The sequence below is a fragment of the Rhipicephalus microplus genome, unplaced genomic scaffold (assembly GCF_043290135.1).
Source record: "Rhipicephalus microplus isolate Deutch F79 unplaced genomic scaffold, USDA_Rmic scaffold_15, whole genome shotgun sequence".
NCBI classification, from domain to species: Eukaryota; Metazoa; Arthropoda; class Arachnida; order Ixodida; family Ixodidae; genus Rhipicephalus; species Rhipicephalus microplus.
Window position 1 is genome coordinate 1,806,984 of NW_027464588.1, and position 24,457 is coordinate 1,831,440.

At 42.7% G+C, this 24,457-nt stretch overlaps 1 protein-coding gene across 2 annotated transcripts in view; it reads right to left on the minus strand.

The window, feature by feature from the left end:
* The window catches only part of LOC119185177 (DNA mismatch repair protein Msh2), a 157,354-nt gene that overhangs the window by 108,471 nt on the left and 24,426 nt on the right, over positions 1-24,457 (minus strand). For both annotated transcript variants that reach the window (XM_075883121.1, XM_075883120.1), the window contains exons 4-12: positions 24,004-24,091; positions 22,689-22,834; positions 21,376-21,486; positions 18,184-18,270; positions 13,951-14,071; positions 13,165-13,251; positions 11,254-11,312; positions 5,250-5,370; positions 1,325-1,444 (exon numbers count right to left, since the gene is read on the minus strand). In XM_075883121.1, coding sequence (XP_075739236.1) covers positions 1,325-1,444; positions 5,250-5,370; positions 11,254-11,312; positions 13,165-13,251; positions 13,951-14,071; positions 18,184-18,270; positions 21,376-21,486; positions 22,689-22,834; positions 24,004-24,043 — 892 coding nt within the window. In that variant the 5' untranslated portion in view covers positions 24,044-24,091. The remainder of the gene's footprint in view (positions 1-1,324; positions 1,445-5,249; positions 5,371-11,253; positions 11,313-13,164; positions 13,252-13,950; positions 14,072-18,183; positions 18,271-21,375; positions 21,487-22,688; positions 22,835-24,003; positions 24,092-24,457) is intronic.

Sequence of the window (24,457 nt, forward strand, 5' to 3'; positions counted from 1 at the left end):
CCCGGAAGACACGATGAAGCGACCACGCCCAAGGCACAGAACTCAGACAAGCCAAGTCCCCACAGCAGAAGAAGATGACGACCACTCATGATGATGAATATTTGTAAAGATAGATGATGTGCTTAATGAATGCCTACAATATATTTAATCGTAAAAAGTTTCTGGTAATCGGAACATTTTTCTAAGCTTACATCGAATAAACGAAACTAAAACGGGCAAAATCCATGAACAATGGAAGTGGCCACGGCAGTCAAGCAACCATTGAACAAATGTCAAAACTAGCCTAGCCAAGCCAATTCAGTGATTGCACATGTCTAAGCACACCGAGAAGCAATCGACGTCTCATTACGGGCCCTAAATAGTCTCGTCGTGAACTCGAGGAGACAGCCTTGAGGAATCTATAGCTCAAGTTCAAGATGAGGACTTGTACTCAAGTGGTAATGAGATGGTGTGTGATCTCAAGCCCATTTCAGTGGCTGACAGTGCAGCAAGAAATGCTGTCATCCCGTTTCAGCGCTACTTTGAACACGATGGCGGCACAGAGTTCCTACCCAGCCTTTTAGCAATGCACTCCTAGTATGTGAGAAAGTGTGTGAACAAGGCCAAGCAAATTGTTATGACCTCCTTTCTTCAAGTCAACAATATTAGAAACATTTTTCTTTCTAATCAGCTATAGTAGTATTGAATACTTCAAAATGTTTTTGTCCAGTCAGTCACAGTTGGTGATTTTTAAATAAAGTCATATTTCATTCATTTCGTGGGCTTTGCTTAAATGAAACTTCTCATAAATGGAACAAATTTTCTTGCCCCTCCGAGTTCTGTTTAAGAGAAGTCCACTGTATGTAGCAACCACCACTTCGAAATTTGCATCTGCTGAGGTGCACCACCTACCAACAAATGAACAACTGTAATACCAGAGCAAATATATTTTAAAGTGCCCAACTGGGGAAAGGTGCTAGCTCTCTTCATGGCTGTCCACTAATGCATGGTGGCGACGCCAAGGAGCATTTCGACGCTCTCACCACGAATAAACAGCAACTGCCAGAGAGAGATATCGGATAGACACACGTATCACATTTTCCTGGTAAATTATTGCACGTCTGTACCCTAATCTGCCATTGAGCACTGCTTAAATGCAGTAGCGCCATGTGGAGTCGATCGACCCTGGCTAGATGAGTGTAGAGGGTCACTTATTTGGCCGACACTGTCACTGTCAAGCCACTCACTGTACCGCACACACACATTTCCTCATTTGGCAATTCTGTTTTAATTACAAAAGTGCTAAAAGAGGCAAGTATTTATTTCTTGGTTTTTAAGCGCTTACCAATGCGATTGAGGTCACAGAGTGGCTGTCGCAACCACTGGCTCAACATACGCTGACCGCCCACAGTGCGGCATCGATTCAGCAAACGCAGGAGGCTTGGTTCAGAGGCTGCCTTGGGACCTGCATTTGAGAAAAGCAGTTTGCTTCAGCAATGCTAGCATGTATCCTCACTAGTCACAGGAAAATTGTCACACCAATATTTTTAATCTCTCAACAGGCCTTGCATGCCTGCATATATTGCAGCTGCAACACTAAAGCACCAGGCATTTTCCCAGCACCTTCACCAATGATGTTACGGGGAGATACGTTTAATCGTTGGACACAGAATAAACTGGGTAACGGACAAGATGGTGCCCAGCTTGCAGGGTCTCTCCTGTTTTTCCCTGTGCTTCTAGTTGTCCTCGTCCGCCCGTTACAATACACACCAAGCAGCCTGCCTGCCAGGCCTTTGTTACAAGGCTGGTTGCAGCCGCAAGCTCTGGGAACTGTAAAATCTTGCTTAATTTGTTGCCTTTACAGATTTCAGTGACTTGGTACTTCGTACTTAATTGCTCCGCTGCTCCTTCCATCCCACTTTTCTCCTCTGCACTTTCACCAAGTGCAAGAGCTCATGAAATCTCTTAGTGCATGAGCAAAAAATTGGTCAAGCCATTTCCGCAATGACAAGTAAGATCAGCAATAACCAGACTGTCAGGCAACGAATGATAGAATTTGTCTAAGTGCCACATATAATATGACTAGGCTTGTGCAAATATTCTAATGCTTTGAATTTTCAAATGAATATAACAGTATTTGGATTCAACTGATTGAAAACTTGAAGTATTCGAAATAAATAAATCAATTTGTATTAAGGGAACAGGGTAAGCCTTATACCAGCCATGTAGTTTAGGCGAAACTTATGTACATTTTTCTCCATAACCATAAGAGCTACAGTAATGATTTTACTATCCCTGTGATAATAAGTCATTTCTCTATTTTTGGTGAGGCAGAACTAGCACTGAAAATTGTAACACTCATTTTTTGCAAATTTTTTGCTTCAGTTACCAAATTATCACTCAATATTAGCCATTAGGTTTCGTGTTGCAGAAAAGTAATTTCTCACACAACAGTAATTCTGCTTCGGCATAATCTCTATTACTAGGCTTGTGCGAATAGTGAATTCTAGGTTTGAAGAGAATAGTAACTAATTTTGCTCAAATAGTTTCGAATTGAATTCAAATGGTGTGTAATAGATATATATATAGAAAATGAGAATATCATGACATAACTGACCTGCACAATAACTTTTTAATTGAGATAGGGCCTCTATAAATGTTTCTTTTTTTTTTTTCATTCAAAGTAAGTCGAAACAACCTTGAGTAGTAGTGGCATATGACTTTCGGTAGGATGCGAGTGATAACCTGTAAAATACCTAACATATTGAAATTTATTATACTTAGAGCATATAAGCCATGATTACAAGTTTAATAAAATGATGAATTGAAGGTAACATGTACATTTAAAGGGGCCCTGCAACACTTTTTCAAGTAGCCATGGAGCTAGTAAAGAAGCTTGTCGCCTCACAAATTTACCCCACAAAAGTTTTGGAATCCGTCCAGTACAAGCAGAGTTCGAGAAATTTTTCACACGCTGCAATTTCATTCTCTCTTCTCAAGCCGACAAAAGAGCTGGAAGCTAAGCAGGGAGAGATGGCACGGCGAAAGAAAAAACGTCACGCATGTCTCATGACCATGAGCACTTTTTCTCTTTTTTTTCCCCTTCAGATACTTTTCGGTGTGATCGCGCACGTACTCGTGGACAAGAGGCAGCCTCCCCCGACGGCCCCAGTAACGACCGAGTGCACCATGCTCAAATGAGCCAATGGCTGTGACAAGTGATTTTTGAGCTTATAGTATCGTTTGCTGAGAGAAGAGAGCAATTTTTAGCTTTCAAAATTTATTGTGAATCGCAGGACGCGCGCTGCACCATAAGATTTGCTTCGCGTGTTCTCTGTAGCCTCGACTACTGATTGGCAGCGTTTTTTTATTATGCTCAATAACTGTTGCAGGGCCCCTTTAAATTTGAAAGTTTGCGACAGAGTGAATTTCTCTTGAATAGGTGTTTTCATGGCTTAGCACCCTTACACTGCCATGAAAATAACTTTACAGGTGGTTACATCCGGACTAATACACACCTACTCGTTCGTTGCGAATACTTCCAAATTTTCTTTAATTTAAATTCGAATCGAAGCAAATTCGAACACTCAACTATTCGTTCAAATATTTGAAGCATTCAAATATTCGCACAATCCTACCTATTATGTTATCCAACTACTGACCGAAATACATGATTCTGGATATTGTGGTGGCTGAGAAAATGGAACATGGAGTTCAGAAAAAGCTTGTTTTGAGATAATCACGTTTAATGTTGACAATCTGTATTTAAAAAGTACGAGATAACAGCGAATCGACGGAACCATTCAATAGATACTCATCACCAATAACATTTTTTTTTTTTTGTCGAAACGTCTTGTTTGGCAAGCCTCATTTGTCGCCTGATGTGCAGCTTTGTCAGCAAAGTATTGTTGGCGCAGGTCTAAAGTGTGTAGGCACAGCACTGCACAGTGCCCTGGCAACATTCGAAAAGAGTTCAGCACATTCACACATGCTCTATAGCCGTCATGAAAAGCGACCAAAGAGTCAAGAGTGCATATTTACAGTGTTTGGTGCCCAAGAAAACGTTTTTTTTGGAACGCACTCCTACTCGACAATCTAACTCGTTATGGTTGAGTTTTCTTACGGAGGCAGTTGAAAAGCAATTCGGGATGAGCTAGTTCTAGATAATTTGGCTTAACAGCCTCAATAACAGATGCTGGAGATTGCTCTTTATGAAGAAATGATTCACCATTTAACTGTCCTTTGTTGAATTCAAAACAAGTTTCGGCGTCTTTCAAGCGAAGGCCATGGTACTGATTGGTATCCTTTGACATCATGTGAAAATATGTGGCCCACACAGATTTTCGCAAGTCCTCCAAGCTGGCTCTACTTCTTTAATGGCCAAACAATAATAGTTTCGGTGCTTTCCAATGATAATACCACTAAGACGTCCCCGAACAGATATAGATTTCCCGTCAGAAAGCTTGATGCCTCTGCTTCCTTTCGCTTTTGTAGTTCTGGGCCCATTCTTTTCTGAATAAGCCAGATGCACTCCAGCTTGCAAACTAACCTCTTTATACGGCTATGATGCTTGAACTGCAAGAAATCCCTTGCTACGTAAGGAGAGGGGCACGGCAGGCCACTACAATAGTTTTGGAATATGTCATTTTTAGAAAAAAAAAAACCTACTGAGACAAACAAACGACAGATTCTGGTTTAGGAAAGGCCACAGATATTAAGTAATGCAAAAAGAAAAAGTCACAGCATATGACGGAGTGAGTGATGATGAGTGGGGTGAAGCTTCGGAGGGTTTCATTGGTAAACCAGGATCTGTCCGTCCGTTCGTCTGCATCTGCTGAGTGAGTAATTGAACTAGGCGGTCACATATGAGCTAGGAGGGACAGAGCCACGGCTTTAGGAGCTTCACCCCCTAAAATGATTTTTTTCAATATATTTGCTTACCCTGTCATTTGTTTCCACTTTCTTTGAAGCCAAAAAATTGCATTTGCAGAGGCCTTGTTTCAGTTTTTAAGAAGTATTGTACAGGTTAGTTAGGTCACGACAAGTATGCCCATTTGTCTCTATAATATGTAATATGTACTATTCGAATTCGATTGAAGATTATTTGACCAAAACCACTATTCACTTCAATTTCGCTTCGAACCATAAGTTCCCTACTCACAAAAGCCTAATAAAAGAAATTTCAGTGCTTTCCATGCTCCTGAGAGGAGTATCAAAACCGGTGTCACCCATCTCCACGGCAATCATGACAACAGCAACAAAGTTCTCACCTTCCCCGTCAACAGGAAGCACAGCCAGGGCTTGGATGGCTGCACTATTGAGGCGCACAAACTGGCCGAATTCAAATGTGCAAAGCCGAAGGCAACCAAGGTGCTCAGCACAGGACGTCAGCTGCACAGAATTGAGCATAGAGGAGAGCACTGTCCTGTAAACCACCCTGAAACCGCCAAGTGCACCAAATTTTTTCAAGCCGCATGCATCTGAGATTTGAGCATTTCAATGTTTCCTTAATAGAGATGACAGAAAAGATGATTTTTAGGTGAAGCGGGTAAAAAAGCAAAGGCAACAGCAGCCATTTTCTTTGTAGCACTTTAAACAGGCTCATCTCCACGACAGCCGCGACAATGTACGAGCGAAACCAGAAATGGCGCCATAAACATGGCATGTTGCTACTTCATTCTACAGAAGCGAATAGTTTCACGGGATTCTAGCAAGTAGTTGTGCCCTCCAGGCCCCTTTGAAATGGTACAATGAACAACAGTGAGGACACAACTACACACAAACCTCGATTTGACGAAAGTCCATATAACACGAAAATAAGTTCAATATATCCGAAAATTCGTTATAGGGAACCAGTGCTGCAGTTTCCACGACCACCCTGGTGGTGAGAGCGCGCACTTCTCAGCTGCTACCGCAGACGAGTGGTGGCTGGTAGAGGCAATGCGTGCGCGCATCACCGCAACAAAACCAAATGGAGCTGGCTGTACTGCTGCGTATTCATGAGTAATAACATATAAAAAGAGGGAGGACGTATAGAGGAAAGGGAAGACATAGAAAGAGGAAGCGGCATTGCATTCAAGCAGTCAGGCGAGCAAAATTCTGCCCTCGCTCTCCTGTCTAGGGCTCTCGTGCTCGTTTCTAAACCGAATGACCCATGTCTACTATATTTATTCCACAGTGAAGACAGCCACCAGTAGAAACCAGGACCAAACAGTCATGTTTAAACGGCGTTACACCGGAAATAAAATGAGTCTAGTATGCATATGGAGCATATGTCAACTTTTTTTTATCTGGCCCACTCAGCGCATAGTCGTGCACTTCAGTACTAACAAAGTTTCCAAGCGTCTATCCATCTGACTACCATTTCCAAATTCCATCTGGTGCCACTGTGTAAAGTGAATAATACGATAGAAATGTAATCTTTTTTTTTTTTTTTTTTTTGTAAACAGCTGCGTGTAAAGCTGCCTTGTCCAAAAGACTTGTGCGGGGCCACGTTCACCTACGCCTCTGAGCTGTTATAAAAGATACTCTCGCGGCGAACACTAGATGCAAAGATGCCTCTGTTTAACTCAATTTGTGCAAAAGACAAGGCTCTTGTTACGAACAAAGTAGTGGACTACTCGAAGCTTAGCTTTCTGGAGTCAGCCGATGCCGTAAGCGTTTTTCTCACTGGCTACCATGGCCAAGTAACATAAGAATTTATGCCTTGCTAGAGAAGTATCAAATGTCTTCGGTTTTCACTCGTTGTTTGGTTCGCCTAACACACATTTACAGTTTTACCGCTTGCCTGTGTCAGTTCAACATTGATAGCTGCTAGGCTTTTATGTGCCAAAGAAGATATGTATCATTTTGAGGTACGCTGTAGTGTGCGTATCAAAATTGTGATCGCTAGGGGTTCTCCAATGCACACATACATCTTGATTCGCGGGTGTTTTTATATTTCATCCCAATCGAAGTGCAGCGGCCGTGGTCGCTAATCTATCCTCCGCCTTCAAGTATAGCAGCACGACACCACACGTGCTATGCTGCCACAGTGGTTTGCTTGATCAATGTCCCCGTGCACACACAACGCGGACATGGCGTACAAACGATGCCATAAAAAAAATGACGCAGCTACCACTTACTCTGCTTTTATTTTTGTTTTACTGAAGATTTCGGCAGCGTGGTATTGTCACACCGTGGACTTATCAGTGGGAGCATGTCAGCCAGCACTAGCATTAGCCCAAAACCAAGCACACAACCAGAAAATGAGGACGAGGGAGCTGTCATCACGGCACAGCACTGTCCCTTCGATACTACATGCATTGACGCAGTCCACTTTGCAGGGCTTCTCTCCATTTTTTTAGTGCTTTTTATATGAGAGTAGCCTTCGGAGAAAGTCATTTTTCAAAACCAAAGTGCAGTATTACTGGTGCTATGGCTTTTCGAGCTGTTCGTTCTAAAATGAAGCACGACAGCTGCACACGCATGCGCTCTCAGAGTGGTACACTGCGGTCATCTGGGCCCGAGCAGCTGAGTTGTGTCGCGACTCTCCGCCAGGTGCTCTTTTTCGGCGCACCACTTATCCAGCGCTGGTCTCCCATAAAGGAACACTACTAACGCAATATTTATTAAAAGAGTATTCATTTACTTTGTTGTAATTGATATTTCATTATATCATGGTTCTTTATATCGAGGTGTGAGTGCACAATGGGTTCTTTATATCGAGGTGTGAGTGCACAATGCAAAATACGCCAGACCTGCATAGACAGCGTAAGCTCGAAGAGCAGCCTTTCAGAGCCTTTTCCTAACCCTATTCGAGTAACTGCCACAAGCACACTTGCTGGGTATCCACTACGCCATAAATAATCATAATTTTTGTGTAGTAGGCCAGCATTTACTATGCTATCCATCATTCTTAGGAGAAGCGTGGTATCCACTACACATTTGCTAGGAATATTGTCCAATATTTTTATGCAGTGGCAAACAAAGATGAAGAATTATGCCTAAACCAGGTATGCGCCACAGTTAATAGGCGATCAAGAACAAGCTTTTGTAATGGGTTGAATCATTGGACGGCCCACTCTTTACGAACTGTGTGAAGCCTGGTTGTTCCTTTGATGTCCTAAAACGCTTTGTTACTCATATTAGCACGATTCCTTTCCCAACATCAAGCCTGCCTAGGGCCAATTTTGAAATGAGTGTTAAGGGGGACATGGGTCTTAAAAGGCCAAAAATCGCAAGAAGTCAACTTTCTGAAGTTGACATTTTCAGCATCCGTACCTATTTTTTGCACCTATCTGAGAAGTTCCTAGCTTCTCGCGTAATCATTTCTGGCGCAAAATAAACTTATAACATCCCTGTGAGATGAATGTGAGTGCAAATTGGCGCTATAATCCCGCTTTTTCCGCGCCAAACTGTTGCCGTCACACACGAGCTATCATGTTTATCTTGGTCTCGTTTGGAAGGGTCGTTCTTCATCTTCAATTTTCCACCACCACTGGCTCGCCTTGCTGATTGGTTTTTCAGCAAAAACCCGTCATCCAGAAGCACTATCGCGCGATTCTATTGTCTGCTTGGGGCACGCGACAAAACCTAGGCATCCGATTGGCCAAGTGGCGTTTCCGACGTCTGAATCATGATCATGACGCGCACGGACATGCACCATTTTGTCATGATGCTGCTGTCTGCCTGCGGCAGTAAAGAAGTTCCGTGCTACAGTAATTTGTGAAGCGGGTGTGGCGATCGTTCGTTTGCTGTGAACTACAAAAAGAGCCCCGCTATGGCTCAGGACAACAAGGATAACGAACTCGCCGCGGTCAACGGCGTTCGCAGAGTCGCCAGTGTAGGCCTCACTCACGTATAAGCCCGTTGGTTGCCGACAACATTACTGAGAGCGGCTTTGTTTTACAGCCTCATCAGTTAAAGGACAACAATTAAAAAGCAGAAGAGAAGCTACAAGAGATGTCTTTGTAATGACAAAATGGAAGCGAAGTTTTATCGCTAAATGCGCCGATGTCGCGGTTCCCCCCTGCCAACGAAAGGACCTTGCTGTGCAATGGGTCGTCAGAGTGAAGTACGCTGCACGTCGACGAACAACAGAAAGTCAATTCGTTCGCAGTGAACATGCTCGCCCCCAGTGAATGGAGGCTACTGGCAACAGGTAGGCTGCTTTTAACGATGTGTTCGCAACGTTGTCGCGGTCTCCGCTCGAAAATGCGGCAGTTTTTCGTGAAAAGGAAACTTGACACCTAGGCACTCGTGTAGCCTCGAAATTCATGAGCGAGGGAGCAAGTTTGGTTCGCGACATTTACGGGTACCTCATTCTGAACAAGCCGGAAAACATCGCCGTGTAATTATACGGATCCCGGATGACGCGTGCACACTTGTCGCACATCGCCTTCAGTACAGTCGCCGAATCGATAAGTGGCCTTGCGGCAGACGAGCACACGGTGACAACTTTCTACAGGACTAAAAAAAATCGACACGCTCGTGCAAACACTCTGTCCTATTACATTCCCGGTGCATATTAACTGACTAAAAGTATGTGTGCCTTGATATTTTTCACTCGGAACGACAAAATAAAGTTTTAACAGCATTTTTCTTGAAGCACAGAATTTCACCTTCTCTTTTGCTTGTTCGGTAAAAGTGGACCTAGAACAGCAAGAGGTGTAATTGTCTTTGCACAATGTAGCTAAATGCACACAAAAAACAATGCTGAGAGCCAATTTTTAATGGGCAGCTTCATTTTTTTATTATACCAATTTTTGTTTTTGCTTACATGCAATGAACTTTATGGTGCTGTAATTCCAGAAGTACTCGTTCAATTTTCGATCAGCTTGCAGCGTTGCACTTCTTAGGCTTTCTTGTATCCATGTATATATATGTTAGTGACTAAGTAATTCTAAGTACATATATTTTTACGGTTAAAAATGGTTGAATTCTTTGTTTTCTTGAATTTCTCAAAATGGCAATTTTGTGCACCCTGCATGAAAATTCCTGCAGTATATCCAAAGCTATTACATATGGCAGAATAATTTTTTTTTGCAGCATGAATATATATGCTTGGACCACACAACATAGGAAGCAGTTTTCGATTTCTCTTGATGCAATTTTTTTTTTAATTTGTCTTTTGTGTGACTACACAATGGCCACATTCAGAGCTATGAAGTTTAGTGTACTGTAAAGTGAAAAACAATGACCCAATAAAAAAATTGTTTCCTATGTTGTGTAGCTTCTGCTTTCTAGTGTTGATCTCTATGCTATTTGTAAATTTCGGACTGATGGTTATTTTTCTATTGTAGTAGGAACAATAGATAATGTTATCCTAATTAAATAATGAACCAACGAAGCTACAGAAAAAATAACTACCCATTTAGAACCTGGCGAACAAACTGAGTAAGCATGCCAACTTCTGTCACATTTGGTTCAAAAATAAATGAGAGAGGCCTAAGACCCATGTCCCCGCCCCCCTCACCTTAAGGGCCGGCGTGGCTCAGTGGTAGAATGCAGGGCTGGCACGCAGCAGACCAGCGTTCGAGTCCCATTACGTCCTTAATGTTTTTTATTTACAGAGTCTTTTTTCTTATTTCTTGCGATATCGGTTACAGACACCGCGAACAACTCTGCCGCCGCACGTGACCTGTGTGCTGATCTCATAACAGCTTTCGCTGTAAAAGGGCTGGGGCCAGATTACTGTTCTGTACAGTAATTATAGCCTTTGGGAAGTAATACAGTTTCCTGAAATTTCCTTTAAGCACACCACTACATGAACAAAGGGTAGAGAGAGTCACACTGGTGACAAAGCAAACTTGGCCAACTCTGTAAGATGTTTGCTAAATTTTTAACAAAACCATTGACCAAGGAGGAAGTGGTGGGGGTGGTAAAATGACAGAACAGGCCTCTTGTGCAACCAGTCAGCCCTAGAAACTGGAGTGGTGAAGTTAGGAGCGCCTGCCTCCAATGTGAGAGATATATATTACTACGTCCGAGTGCCACTGGGCATCATACGATTTTGCTAATGCGAAGAGGGGTACCTCGGCCTGGCACTCAGTGTGGTGGGTATGACATTCCAAAAAGGTGGCCTCTATTTTCAACTCGCCCCTTTCACACCCCCTTCATGCACCCATTGATACTGCTCCCTTATTGATCTTAGAAATATGAATCATTCTTATCCTCAATCTGTTGCACACATAAAGCACCAGGCAACAGCCATGTTTTTAATATATATTCAAAAAACTTGGCAATGTTCAGCAACATACAGAAAAAATAAAACAAATAAATTTGGGCACTCACATTGAGAAACTTTATGACGGCTGCCAAGGCATCCATGGCCACCTTCAGATCCAGTTCAGCTACATGGCAAAACAAGGCAAGTGTTAATATATCGAATCCCCTGTTACAGCCCAAATGGGGCTGACAGTATAATAAAACGAAAAATGACCCAGACCATACAATCAGTCTTGACACAAAACTTAAGAAACAGTGTGGCAATCATAAGCAGAATGTGCTGTTTTAAAAAGTTTCAAAAAAAAAATTAATGCCACAGTAAGAGCACCTTCTCAGTTTAGGAAACGATCGTGGAACAGCTGTATAGGCTACTTATGATTTGGTTGAAAGCTTGGTCATTAGTTAGCATCAAACAAACAGAGCAAGCTATTTAAAGACCAATTTCGAAATTTTGACTGACAAAGCACTTTCCTTCACACCCTGCTAATGGACTCTGGCTGCACACCCACACCCCTCAACTGGATTACATGAAACCACCCAGAGCAAAACGACACAAGATTATCAAATTCATTCGTTTTGTTTCCCTTTTCACAGATGCAGCTTTAACACATCACTTTTCACTGCAGCACCTCAAGAAAAACTGACTGCAAGCTATATAGTGAAGCAAACTGAGCCCTGTACCATATTTTTATTATTATTTTTTACTTCATATTCTCCAAGAATATATATTATTTAGAATGGACTTATTGTGCTGATATAATGTACACTCCAAGAAGAACTGAATAAAATTAAGTAATTTGGGAATGCTTTTTCAAAACAATGTGCGAGGTAAAAAGATATTGCGACGACACTGCGACGACCATAGATATTACGGCCTCATAAATGCCACCATCGTCACACAAACTATTATATTGTTCTTGAACAGCCCCACCGCGGTAGTCTAGTGGCTAAGGTACTCGGCTGCTGACCCGAAGGTTGCGGGATCGAATCCCAGCTGCCGCGGCCCAATTTCCTATGGAGGCCGAAATGTTGTAGGCCCGTGTGCTCAGATTTGGGTGCACGTTAAAAGAACCCCAGGTGGTCAAAATTTCTAGAATTCTCCCCTACAGCGTCTCTCATACTCTTATGGGAGCTTGAGACATTAAACCCCACATACCAATCAATCAATTGTTCTTAAACCAATCCTTAAAGCCACAAAACTGAGGTGACAAACAAATAAAGAAGGGCACCACAAGGTTTTATTGCAACGTTGTAGCGCCTGCAGCACCAGCTGCAGAAATGTAAGTACCACTTGGTTATCATCATCATCATCAGTTTCTGCGTCAGGCATCTCTCCAGTCCAGCAGTAGTTGCAGCTTCCGGCTTTCGGTGGCCATTCACAGTTTGGATGCGTGAGTGTGGATGTCAGACGTGCACGATCATTGTTTGTGTGTTCCCGCGAAGCTTCTAATGTCGCAGAAACAACGCAAATGATGTGCTTATAGTTGCTTTCAACACCACATGAAAGCGACTCACAAGCTGAGAACGGCAACTACATCAACCCCAGAATGCCATCAACCAAAGCGTAGACACTTTTGACAGTACACCTGAGGATGTGGCTTTGAATCCTGTGGAATACATATTAGTTTACTCTGCCTCATGACACGATTATTCAGAAGTTACGCTTGAATATAGTATTTTGCCAGTGCATGACTAGGCATTTCGCAACGAACGTAGTATTCCAGGGGGCGTCATTGAGTTTTATGATGTTGACAGTGTGAAAGATAGGAGCATCTCATAAAAATATGTGTCCCCTACATCTTTTTTTCCCTGTAAAAGTCGTAGAAAGTAGGAGGTGCGTCTTATACAAACGTGCAAGTTATACACTGAAAAATATGATATGTCTCATGAAGGTCGACCCTGAAGGAGTTAATAAATTCAGTCCACTGCACAAACACTGCTCCACTGCCTGCATTATGAACAGATTAGCAAACTCACGCAGCATGCTTGCCTGTCCCTGTGGCAGCTGAGACGGCTGCAATAAACAGCTCAAATCTTGTGCTATTTCTTTGGAGTTGAAATCGCCTGCAAGAAAGAAATAAGGACAGTCACCAACAATATTTCAGTGTGCTGGAGGCACTGACCGGGGGTGAGAGGTATCCCATCATATTTCACATTGTTACAATGCTATTTTTTTTAATTTCAAATTAAGGAAATATTAATTCCAACAAAATTTACAGCTGTGTATTAGAAACTTTAAAGAAAAATTTAACCCAGCTCACGCTTCTGACTCGCTCTAAAGAAACACAAAGAACTTTAATGAGTGTTCGTGTAATAAGCAAGCATCAAGTGGCGTTAATTACGTTGAAAAGGGTACTTTCAGGGCAGCACCACTGCCCTGTTGTGAAACTAGCTTTTAAGCAAGTTTTGCGCACGAAAATACAAATATATATAAATTTAAATGGTTCTGACAACATTCTGCACACAAAAGTTCAAGCCGAAGCAGGCATAAAGTATCACAACAGTCGATAGGGTATCTAAAATCATCAGATATTTCCACAAGCCATCTAGTACATTCCCTATGCCTAACCGTAGCACTTCTGCAACTACTCCAAATTAAGGAGTCATTAAGGTAGCAAACCAGAAAAATTAATTGGAATAAATTATTATTTCATCTTTGAGATGATTTTCAAAGCTAGTTATTACTATCAAAAAATTTTATCACAATATACACCCCCACACAACGCAAAATTCTGTACACCTATAGGCTCTTAAACGTGTCACCTGTCTTTGCCTCATTGACCAGGGCACCAGAGCGCTCCAAGAGGGCCTTTAACTCGGGGCAGCGCTTTGCGTCTGTGGCTGACAGCAGGCACTCTTGTGGATTCAGCTGGGCCAAAACAGTCTGCATGTGTTCCCACCAACAGCCTCAGAATGCCCTCTAACTCTCATTGAGAAATTCAGCTGTTCTGATCGTCTGTATTACAGTCGCCAACAGATTTTTCGGACTCCAAGAATTCGGACTTGTTGGATATTTCGGACTTCACAAATGCACCGTCAATGTTATCTTGCACTAAACCATTTTTGGGACTGATTTTTCAAAATAATTTATGTTTTAAAGTTCAATTTTTTGGAATAAACTTTTCGTTCTGAGTAATGCCGCTCGATTTTTAAAGTCGCCATGTTGGACTTTTGTTGGCTTGGTCGAGTTTGGCTTGCAGTGGCTAGTTGTGTGGCCTTCAAGATTAGAAGCGCGCACAATTCTCTAGTTTCGGAGGCCATGTCCGATCTTCCTTGGCCAGCAAACTTTTCTTTTTAAGTCAGCCTTATTTATTATCATCATTAGTACACCAGTACGTTGTTTTTATTTTCTGGGCATTTGCTTTTCTAGTCGTCATTGCGCATGTAGTAAGTAAGTGGTGTGACAAGTATGTTTGAGCTGTCGTGCACGACACATGCTCGCTGCTCTTCAGGATTGCTTACTAGCACTCCGTGGTTACAGTGCTCGGCAACCGACCTAGAACACACGAGTTCGACTGCGGCCGTGACGGTAGCGATTTGACGGTGGGGAAATGCTGGAAGCTCACGTACTGTGCGGTGTCAGTGCAGGTAAAAGAAGCCCAGACCGTGTTGTTAAATAGCCGGAAACAGGCGGGACGTTGCATACACCTTTTTGTGACCGGCATCAAGTTTTATTTGCTTGGTTCCATGGAGCCACCAACTTTGGCGCCCGCAACAGTCGGCGGCGGCGATTGCCAACGTGCTTGCCAATGATGTTACTGCAGCCCAAATAGAACTAAATTTGCTTGTCCCCAAAAACAGCATCAAGCACAGCATTAGTGGAGACTTTTTTAAGGTTTTTTTTTAAATCTAAGTAAACTTCATTTTCATGACTTGGCCATTTTTTCGAACTGTTTCGAGGTCCCCTCCAGGTCCGGAAAATCAGTCAGCGACTGTATTAACAATAAAGCACACGACTTTTGCACAGCCAAACAAAGATCATACGTAGTATGTACAAACAACCGTGATGCACCACAAATGGTGTCTACAAAGCAACAAGACTGTTCGTACATTTTTGCTTTTTTTGTGTGAACTGTGTAAAAACAATACACTTGTCTGTTTACATTCAATGACTACGATTACAGTAATTACAATCACATCTTATACAAGATGCTTACATCTTGAAAGCATGATATGACATTATAATAAATGCCTCCATAAATAGTAATAATAGTATTAATAATATAAATAATAAATACTAATAGATATCATAATACAAAGTAAATTAAGCATTTCTTGTAATTCTTACAAAGTGAAGCGTGTTTAACCTTGCTCTAACAAACTAACATTGCTCTACAAGTACACATATTGACCTACATTCATCTCACAAGTGAGAAAGTACGGAGTAGTTGAATAACGAGTAATATAGAGTTCCCTAAAGTTCACTATGTCAGAACCACAGTCCTGAAATTCTCACGTGCCGCCACACACAGCTGCAGAGAGCAGTGGTAGAACATGGCCATCGCACTTCTCTCTCGCTACAGCATAGAGCAGTTGAGCATTTCATAAGTGAGACTTCTGAGATGGCATCGGCGCAACCTGCGAGGCCGCACCTTGTTGCGCCCAACTCGACCTAGACAACACAATGTGCCACAATGAGAAAGAGGTTGTAAGCACCGAGGAGTAAAAGACCAGCGCAATTACTTCCCATTGCACCAACCATGCGAACCAGTGCACCTAGGTGTGGCCAACCAGGATCGCGCCAGTGCCAATGCGATCTGGAATGGCGTGAGCCATGCACCTGCAACTATGTTCATGGGCCTCACCTCATATGCATTACAATTAGCATAAACTTCGGTTACACCTGTTTCATTGCGTTATTCCACACAAAACAACAAACTTGTGCAAATATTTCAATGCTCTGAATATTTAAACAAATAATGCAGTATTCGAATTTTCTTTGAATTGAATTTAAAATTATTAAAAATGTTGATTTATTCTAGGTGAACGAATAAGTGCATATTAATACGTATGTAAATCCCTCTAAGGTTTCTTTCACTGCAGTGGAGGAGTGCTAGGCTGTAAAAGCACTTATCTAAGTATGTATTAGTTTGTGTGTAACTTTTTGTAAAAGTGGTTTCACTGCAGTGAAGTAGTGCTGAGCCAAAAAAGCACATATTAAAAAAAAAAGATCCACACTGCGGCGAAACCCCAGTTCATGGTTAAATGAAGATATTACCCCCCCATGGATTATTATTTATAGTTTAAATCCTTGTTATACCGACTTATGTGCTCAAAGTAATGCAAATTTTAAAATGGAACATGTTTTACAAGCTATCACTTGCATTTTACCAATGGTCAGATCCTGCAACTATTGAAAGTTGTTCTCACATCCTTTGATACAAAAAAAATGGCATTTGCAGAGGCCTTGTTTCAATTTAAAAAAAATATTGCACAGGTTAGTCTGGTCATAAAAAATATGCCTGTCTTTCTGTTTAATATGTCCTATAGTATATACTATTTGAATTTGATTCCAAATTATTTGACCATAATCACTATTCACTTCCAAGCCAAAATTCACTATTCGCACAACCATAGAAAGCAGTACAGCTGACCATGTACAGTGCAGTTCACTGTCAGAGAGAACATGCGAGCTTGCGGTCGGCGTAGACCGGCAGTCCGCGCAGCGCTAACTGGTGGCGAGCTTTCTAAATACAGTGCATGTGCATCGAATCGCAAGGGCGGCACGTGCCCAGTTTCCATCTGCTACTTCTCTGCCTGTGCACATAAAAGCATAGCACAGCATTTCCATACTTTCGCAATGCAATTTATCTGCATGCCGCCTGCTGCTCGTCAAACTTCCAGCAAGCACAAAAATATATTGTTTTATTTATTGCTGCAGTTTTTCACAAGCTCTCCCCGTTTAGTCCATCCTATTTTTCAAGTACTGCTCGCTGCAAATAGCCACTTTTGCCAGCAGATAGGGCCATTGAAATCTGATGCAGCAAACATTTTAGGCTCGCATTAACTGCCAAGAAACATAGGCATATTAAAGAAGCGGGAGGCCGAATCAGTATCAATTGATTGACAGTGCCAAAACGAAAAGCGCGAAGGGTCATGGCTCGCTAGTGCATGCTGAGTGCATAGGCGGAAAAGTAGCAGAAGACGCAGGGCACTCTTCCCCTTGATGAACCAATGTGCATGCGCCGCATTTCGAAATCTCACCAGAAGTTAGCGCTCTGCAGACCGCTGGCCAAGCATTCTGATGTTTCCTCTAAATGTAGACTGTACTGTAAATATGCAAATATTTCATGTGTGTGTTCACTCAAGCGGCACAAGCCAACATAAAAGAGTCCCCCCCGACCTCCCAAGAGCCAGAAAGGGAGAAAGTGGCTTGATAAAATGAGGTCTTTCCAAGAGCTTCACAAACATTTATACCATCTGACATCCGAGGGCAACAGCTTAATAGCACAAACACAACCAAAAGCTAGGTGGAACAAGAGACAAACATGTTTCGCAACTCGATTTCGCAGAAGCTTACACCCTCTACATCAGCGTCTTTGGTGGTTGACCTTCAATACAATTTTATCGGCAGCGAAAATTCAATAAAAATTCAAGAGAAGCAGAGAATGCTATTTGTCTTATAAATTCTGATACTGAAATACAGATGTGTCAAAAGGCATCAGTTAGCCAAATAATTAGGGTGAGCCGGTTACGAACTTCACGTGGTTCCACTTTAATGCTGTAGGCCCATGCGCTCAGATTTGGGTGCACCTTATAGGACCCCAGGTGGTCGAAAGTTCCGTAGCCCTCCACTACACTGTCTCACATAATCATGTGGTGGTTTTGGGACATTAAACCTCACATATCAATCAATCAATCAACATGATCCCACTTTTTTCGTTCTTTTTTTCTTTCTTTCTTTCTTTTTGTTATTATGGAATGCACTCTGACAAAAGCCAAAATCCTTTATAGCATCAGGGCTCGAAGTAAAAGGTGAAGCAAGCACACACTCACACTCAGGTTCGAGAAATGCTCGTCGTCCACAAACTCTGCAACCGTCAGCTGCTGTAGGACGGCGTCTCCGTAGGCAATACCCAGGGTCTGTTGGGCATATCAAAAAAAGCGGACCATTGTGAGTGTGCTGCACTATTACAATATATATGTTTAGACCAACCACGCTACAATGTAAGGATCTTGCTAACTGGACAACAATAGTAATAAATCAAGATTAGGCACACTAATGCAGTTTTGGACAGGTTGGCAATTTTAAAGAATTTCTTTATATTATAACACTTGCATGTCCAGTAGCCTAGAGCAGAAGTAGCCTGCAGCAAGTAGTCACAGTTAAATATATTGTTGCCCAGACCAATAAAACATTGGCCAATCCTCTCGAAGCAAATGCAACAATTTTCACAAAGTTACCAGAAAAAGCTACCACAGGTTGCCACATTTTTTACCACTGTCAACAAACATCAGAAAGACAGCCCAATGCTTCAATAAGTCGTAAATGAGAATGAAGAAATGGCACCAAACTTTATTAGATGAAACTTCATATAGCCTAATCTGAAACAAAAAAAAAACAATAGAGGCAGAGCAGTTATTGTAGAGCATTTACTACTGAGGCTTTTTGCATCAAACCTTCCAATTACGCTTCGTAAGTTATTCCTCACTGAACACTGATCGCTTTATGACACTCACATTGCACCCTACTTAGATTCAAAATTTAACAGATGGTCTTGCAGGGATGAAAGTTCATCCACTAAGTGAACAGCTGCTTTTTGTTTCCAAACCTTGTAGGTTGCAGTCAAGTTGGCTTGTGAGTCAGCGCTCCACTGAAGCGAGTCTGCATGCATTACCTGGACTTCCACATGCGCAAAAGTTGAAAAGCTCATGTCCTTAAAACAATGCCCGTGGTCTAACACTTAACACTGCCATCAAAAGAAGTGTAATGTCGAAAACTTACGCCTGAGTACCGTATAAACCAGATTATAAGTCGAGTTATTTTCAATTAAATAGTAAGCTAAAGTCGCCCCTCGTCTTATATAGCGGTGTCAAGCAGAAGGTGCGACGCTGTCTGGCAACCAGTGGCTTGCATGTACTTGTGAAGCCAGACGCAGCCATATCCACATCCAAATCCAATCGCAGTCCGTTTGTTTTTTCTATCCATCTGTTTTCTTTGTGTTCGTGATTTGCCTCCGACCTGTTCTAAGTTTTCGCTCCGCTTGACATTGCGCTGCATATTTAGTGGCCTTTTTTTTTTCGTTCACTGAATATGTCTAGCGGTGCGAGGAGGCAGTACTCAGCTGCGTTTAAACTAGATGTTGTTGAGTTCGCAGAAGCGAACGGGAATATGGCTGCTCAGCGTCGCTTTGGTGTATCGGAAAAAAGGGCGCAGAAAGGGAAGGGCGCAGAAAGGGCGCAGAAAGGGAAACTGCAGATGTGCAATCCTCAAAAAATGTCATTTCGTGGACGAAGTGCCGTTCATCCACAACTGGAGGATAAGCTAGCGGACTTTGTGCGGGAAGTTCGTGCGCGCTCGCTACCAGTGACCGTTGATACCATTCGCAAGAAAGCCGTGGAACTCGCTCGAGAAACTGGGCTCACGAGAGAAGAGTTTCGTGCACCGAACTTTTGGGTGTGTCGATTTATGCGACGCAAAGGATTTTCTCTCCGGCGGCGCACATCCACCTGTCAAAAGTTGCCAGAGGAGTTCGAGGACAAGCTCATAAACTTTCAGCGCTTCGTGAACCGGCTTTGGGAGCAGAACGACTACATGATGGGGCAGATTGGCAACGCCGATGAGACCCCCGTGTGGTTTGACATGCCTTCGTCCACCACGATCACGCAGCGCGGCGCCAAGGATGTGAAGCTGTTGTCCACTGGCAACGAACACTCGCGCTTCACCGTCACGCTGGCATGCACGGCAGATGGTAAAAAGCTTCCACCCTTCGTCATTTTCAAACACAAGACAATACCGAAGGAAGTATTCCCGCCCGGTGTTGTCGTTTGCGTCAACAAAAAGGGATACATGGACGAGGCCATGATGCTCGAATGGATACGAGTGGTGTGGAACCGTCGGCCAGGTGCACTGCTGCGTCTTCGCAGCATGCTGGTGTTGGATGCGTTTCGTGGCCACTTAACCGACACAGTGAAACGCGCACTCGGCGACAGGAAAACGGACCTCGCCGTGATGCCAGGTGGTATGACGTCCACCCTCCAGCCGCTCGACGTTGTGCTCAACAAGCCGTTCAAAGACCGAGTGCGGCTGGAATACCAAGAGTGGATGTCCGGCGACAACTCCAAGACACTGACGGGCCGCCTACAGAGGCCTCCGCTTCCAACTGTTTGTGGCTGGGTGCTTCCCGCCTGGCGTTCCTTGCCGGATTCCATGGTAGAAAATGCTTTCAAGAAATGTTGCATCAGCAACTCGCTGGATGGCACTGAAGACGGCGCCATGTGGGAGGCGGCCAGCGATAAACTCTCGTCTTCAGAAGACAGTGGTGCTTCGTCGGACGAATAGGAGCAGTTGCGATGGTAGTTGAGGGGAGCTCCGACGATCGGGGTGCGGTGCGCCCAATTCACAAATAAATGTGGTTCGGCAGCTTTGGGTTGTTTTCCTTTTTTTTTTTTTTTTTTCGGTAAGCTGAACTTGGGGGGTCGACCTATATTCCCACTCGACCTATAGTCCGGTTTATACGGTAAGCTTGTTTTATGCATAAACACTGGCATCCTTCCCCAGAGCTGTCTTGCAGAGCAAACATATTTCCTGTAATGCTTTGGCTGCCTTGTCGCACACAGTTTATTATTCTCTCTACTCTCGCCAGTACATGTCAGCCTTCCAATCAAGAGATTCCAAGCTTACAACTTTACCAAACCTTCTACAAGCACACGTGTCTTTGTCGCTTCCTTCATTTGTCCCAACGTGTGTGTGACTTCATGCTCTCCAGGCCGTGTGAAGACAGCTTGTAGCAATAACACAAGACTTCGGAACAATCGTGCAGGGCATGACATTCTGGCAGTAATTTGCATATAGGTAGCTACTAACAAAACATTATAACGATGAATGACCTGGAAAGCTATGGTGTCTTTCTTTAACTGCTTAAACAGAAAATACTCTTGTTTAACAAAGTTGTTCAATTATAGGGAAATTTTTCGCTGCTCGTACAACTTTTTTATATCCAAATTTTGGCATAACGATGGGCTTACTTGTTGGTTTGTATGCACAGAGACGGCCAACACTCCTTTGGACTGGGAAAGGCCACTACTGGCGCCGCCAAAAAGGACATCCTCCAAAGGTGCCAGGTTTCCAGGAGATGCCTGAAATTGGTTTATTTACATTCAATTGGCTGAATCTTTCAACAGACATCTTAACTTTATACATTCTTTTCATTGACCTTCAGGCTGCTCAGGAATAAGAAAATATAACATCATTAAAAATAATGGTGATCAAACCTGTGCAAGAAATGGCAGTATACTCCTTAGCACACTTGGAGATTTGCATATTGCCACTACACAACAACACATAAGACCATTTAAATGATACCTTAATTATAAACATTGTACCTGGGCTTAAGTCTTATTATAGTTTAGTTACAGGGATAGGCAGCTAAATCTTCATGTGCAGTGTACACACAGTGTACAAAGAGGAAGAGTTTGCTCACGTGCAGCTTAATGTTTCAACAAACACATGGCACTGTTGTTTTTCCGTAATGCGTTATTTTTGGTGTAGAAGAAAAAAAATATAAAATAAATTGCAGGACCACAGGTGGCAAATATTTCCTTTGAAGTACATCCAGGCAGGGGAGGCCACCACTGTATTGCGGCTTTCTAGTCCCTTGCTATCGTAAGATAAAGTTAAAGCTTGAAACATAGGTCATCGAAGCTAATTTTAGATGAGACTAATAAATTTGCAAAAGCACCACTTTGACACCGCGACAGAAAATGTCCACCAATGACGTCGCATGTGCCTAATTCTACACCGTGATTAAAACTACAGGGAGACCGATCTTCACAGCACACCCCCCTACTGCACTTTCATGGTGATTTTCTAATGAACCTTTATTATCCAGTAGAGTTGGACTTGTGCCAAAATGTTCATATGATAACCCTCTCTTTATAGTATATTCAGTAGGGAAAACAGGGTTTCTGAATGAGCAAGCCTTGTCACATCATACTTCAGAGATACCATCTCAACGATAAAGCCTCTACTCAGCACGAACAAATTTAAGGCCAATAATCATGCCGTCAGCTTTTCAATACACTGTAAGCTTTCTTCTGTTTTCTTTTTATTCACAGCAATGGATCACATCAATGTAGCACATACAAAACTGTCATCAAGTTATTATTTACCTTTGTATCAAATTGTCATGCAACAATCATGCCGTTCCAATCCCTAACACACACAAAGCAAATGAGTAGACATGCAAAACAAAACAAAAAACAGCTATAGTCCAACATCAAGAATATAATTATCGCAATAGTTCTATATAAAGCCAGGTTTCCAGCCAAAAACATGTCACCTGTATGGCGAGGGTCCAGGATGCGGAGCCACGTGCAGCTGTGTTTCGGTACACCTCGACCCGGTAGTGCTTGATGAGCAGCAGTTCAGATAGGAGGTTCTCATAACTGCGTTGGCTCACACACACGGATGGCACGCGTGAGTCACCTGCATCACCAATTAAGTCGTGCTTGTGGACACAGCACCGCTAACGATGGCTTAACATACTGCTTGTGAAGTACACTCCAGTAGTAACAGCAAGTAGAACAAATGCTGCCCTTTTGTGATAGGATTGCTTTGTACATAAACTATACAGTGTTTCTGGCTATTAACTACCCTAACTTGCCCCGATTATAGTTCATAACTGCCTTAATTATCCCTATGGCACACAGTGTCCTGATATCCCTGAAATGATCACAATGTGGTATAAAGTTACACAATGTCACATAGTATTAATCTATTCTATTCACTTGCACATCTTAAACTGGTCTGCAGAGCTATGCACCCACTCATTTATTTCAGCGGCATAGCAATGGCATCTTTTAAGCCGTGCTCTTAACTTTAGAGGTGCAAGAAAGGTGCAGGCTTGTTGATGACGTTCCTCCCTGCTGACAGCATCGACTCCGTGCAAGCATGCAGGTGCGAAGCAGCACACGAATGTAGTTTCTATTTGAACCCCACTCGTGCACATATGCTGCGTCTATACAATGAGGCATATGTTCATATACGATCAACCGACCACACGTCTGGTTCAAAACCTCTCAAACTTTTGCACCGTGAGTGCAGTAAGCTGACAAAACACCGAATTCTGCACTGTGTTAGCACCTCACTAGTATACTAACTTCTTGTATTGCGCTGTGCATGCACAACTTGAGCTGCACAGCTTTGGAAGTTTTTGCGCACCCTTATCCAAGCAAATCGAACAAGTCTAATGGGCACTGCTGCAGCAAGGCCCTCGTGCTATGCAGAGTCCTTAAGGTATGCTAAAAGCTCTAGCATGTCCTAGTTCTGTTTCTTTGACCGGAAGAGCAGTCAAGCGCACATACACCAGCACTGCTTGAAGTAGCATTTATGCAATCTACGAGCATTGCGCGAATATCACCACAGTGGTAGCTTGGCGGTACTGACGCTGCAGACACATAAAAGTCGATGTCACGAATGTCCAGCGATTCAGACTCAAGCCAACTGCAATCGGTAGACAGGGCTCTAAGAGTCATGCGTGCCTAAGACTGTTGCAAAGACAACAGTTTGCTTGAGAAAATTGGCACTTTCATATTGTATTTCATCTCACAAAACAAACAGAGAGGCTGCATAATCGAGCTTGCCCAGCAACCTACCCGAGCCGAGGTACTTGAGTGCTGACATGCTGCGGTACATTTCCCGGCAGACATACTCTGCGTCTGGACCATGCACTGTGTAGTAGTCCTGTAATGCAAATATTCGAAACTACACTCTAATAAAGCAAAAAACAAAACACTGTACTAATGCACATATAAAGGGGTAACCAATACGTTGTCACCCTGATGTTTGGGTACCACAAAGCATAAGACGACGTTTAAGCTGTGGCATGAACTTGTCAAGTTAGATAAATCCTCATGTATTACAAAAGATTATTCTGTGATGCATAATATGTAACAAACAAAAGCAACATGTGAAAGTGGTGCGCAGGTGACCACTATTATTTTTTAATATAGTACTGATGGCAAATTTAGGAAACTTAAAATACATTGAGGAATACTTACATTCACGCTTAAAATCAAAGCAAAAAGAATGTTCACATGTTAGCAACTT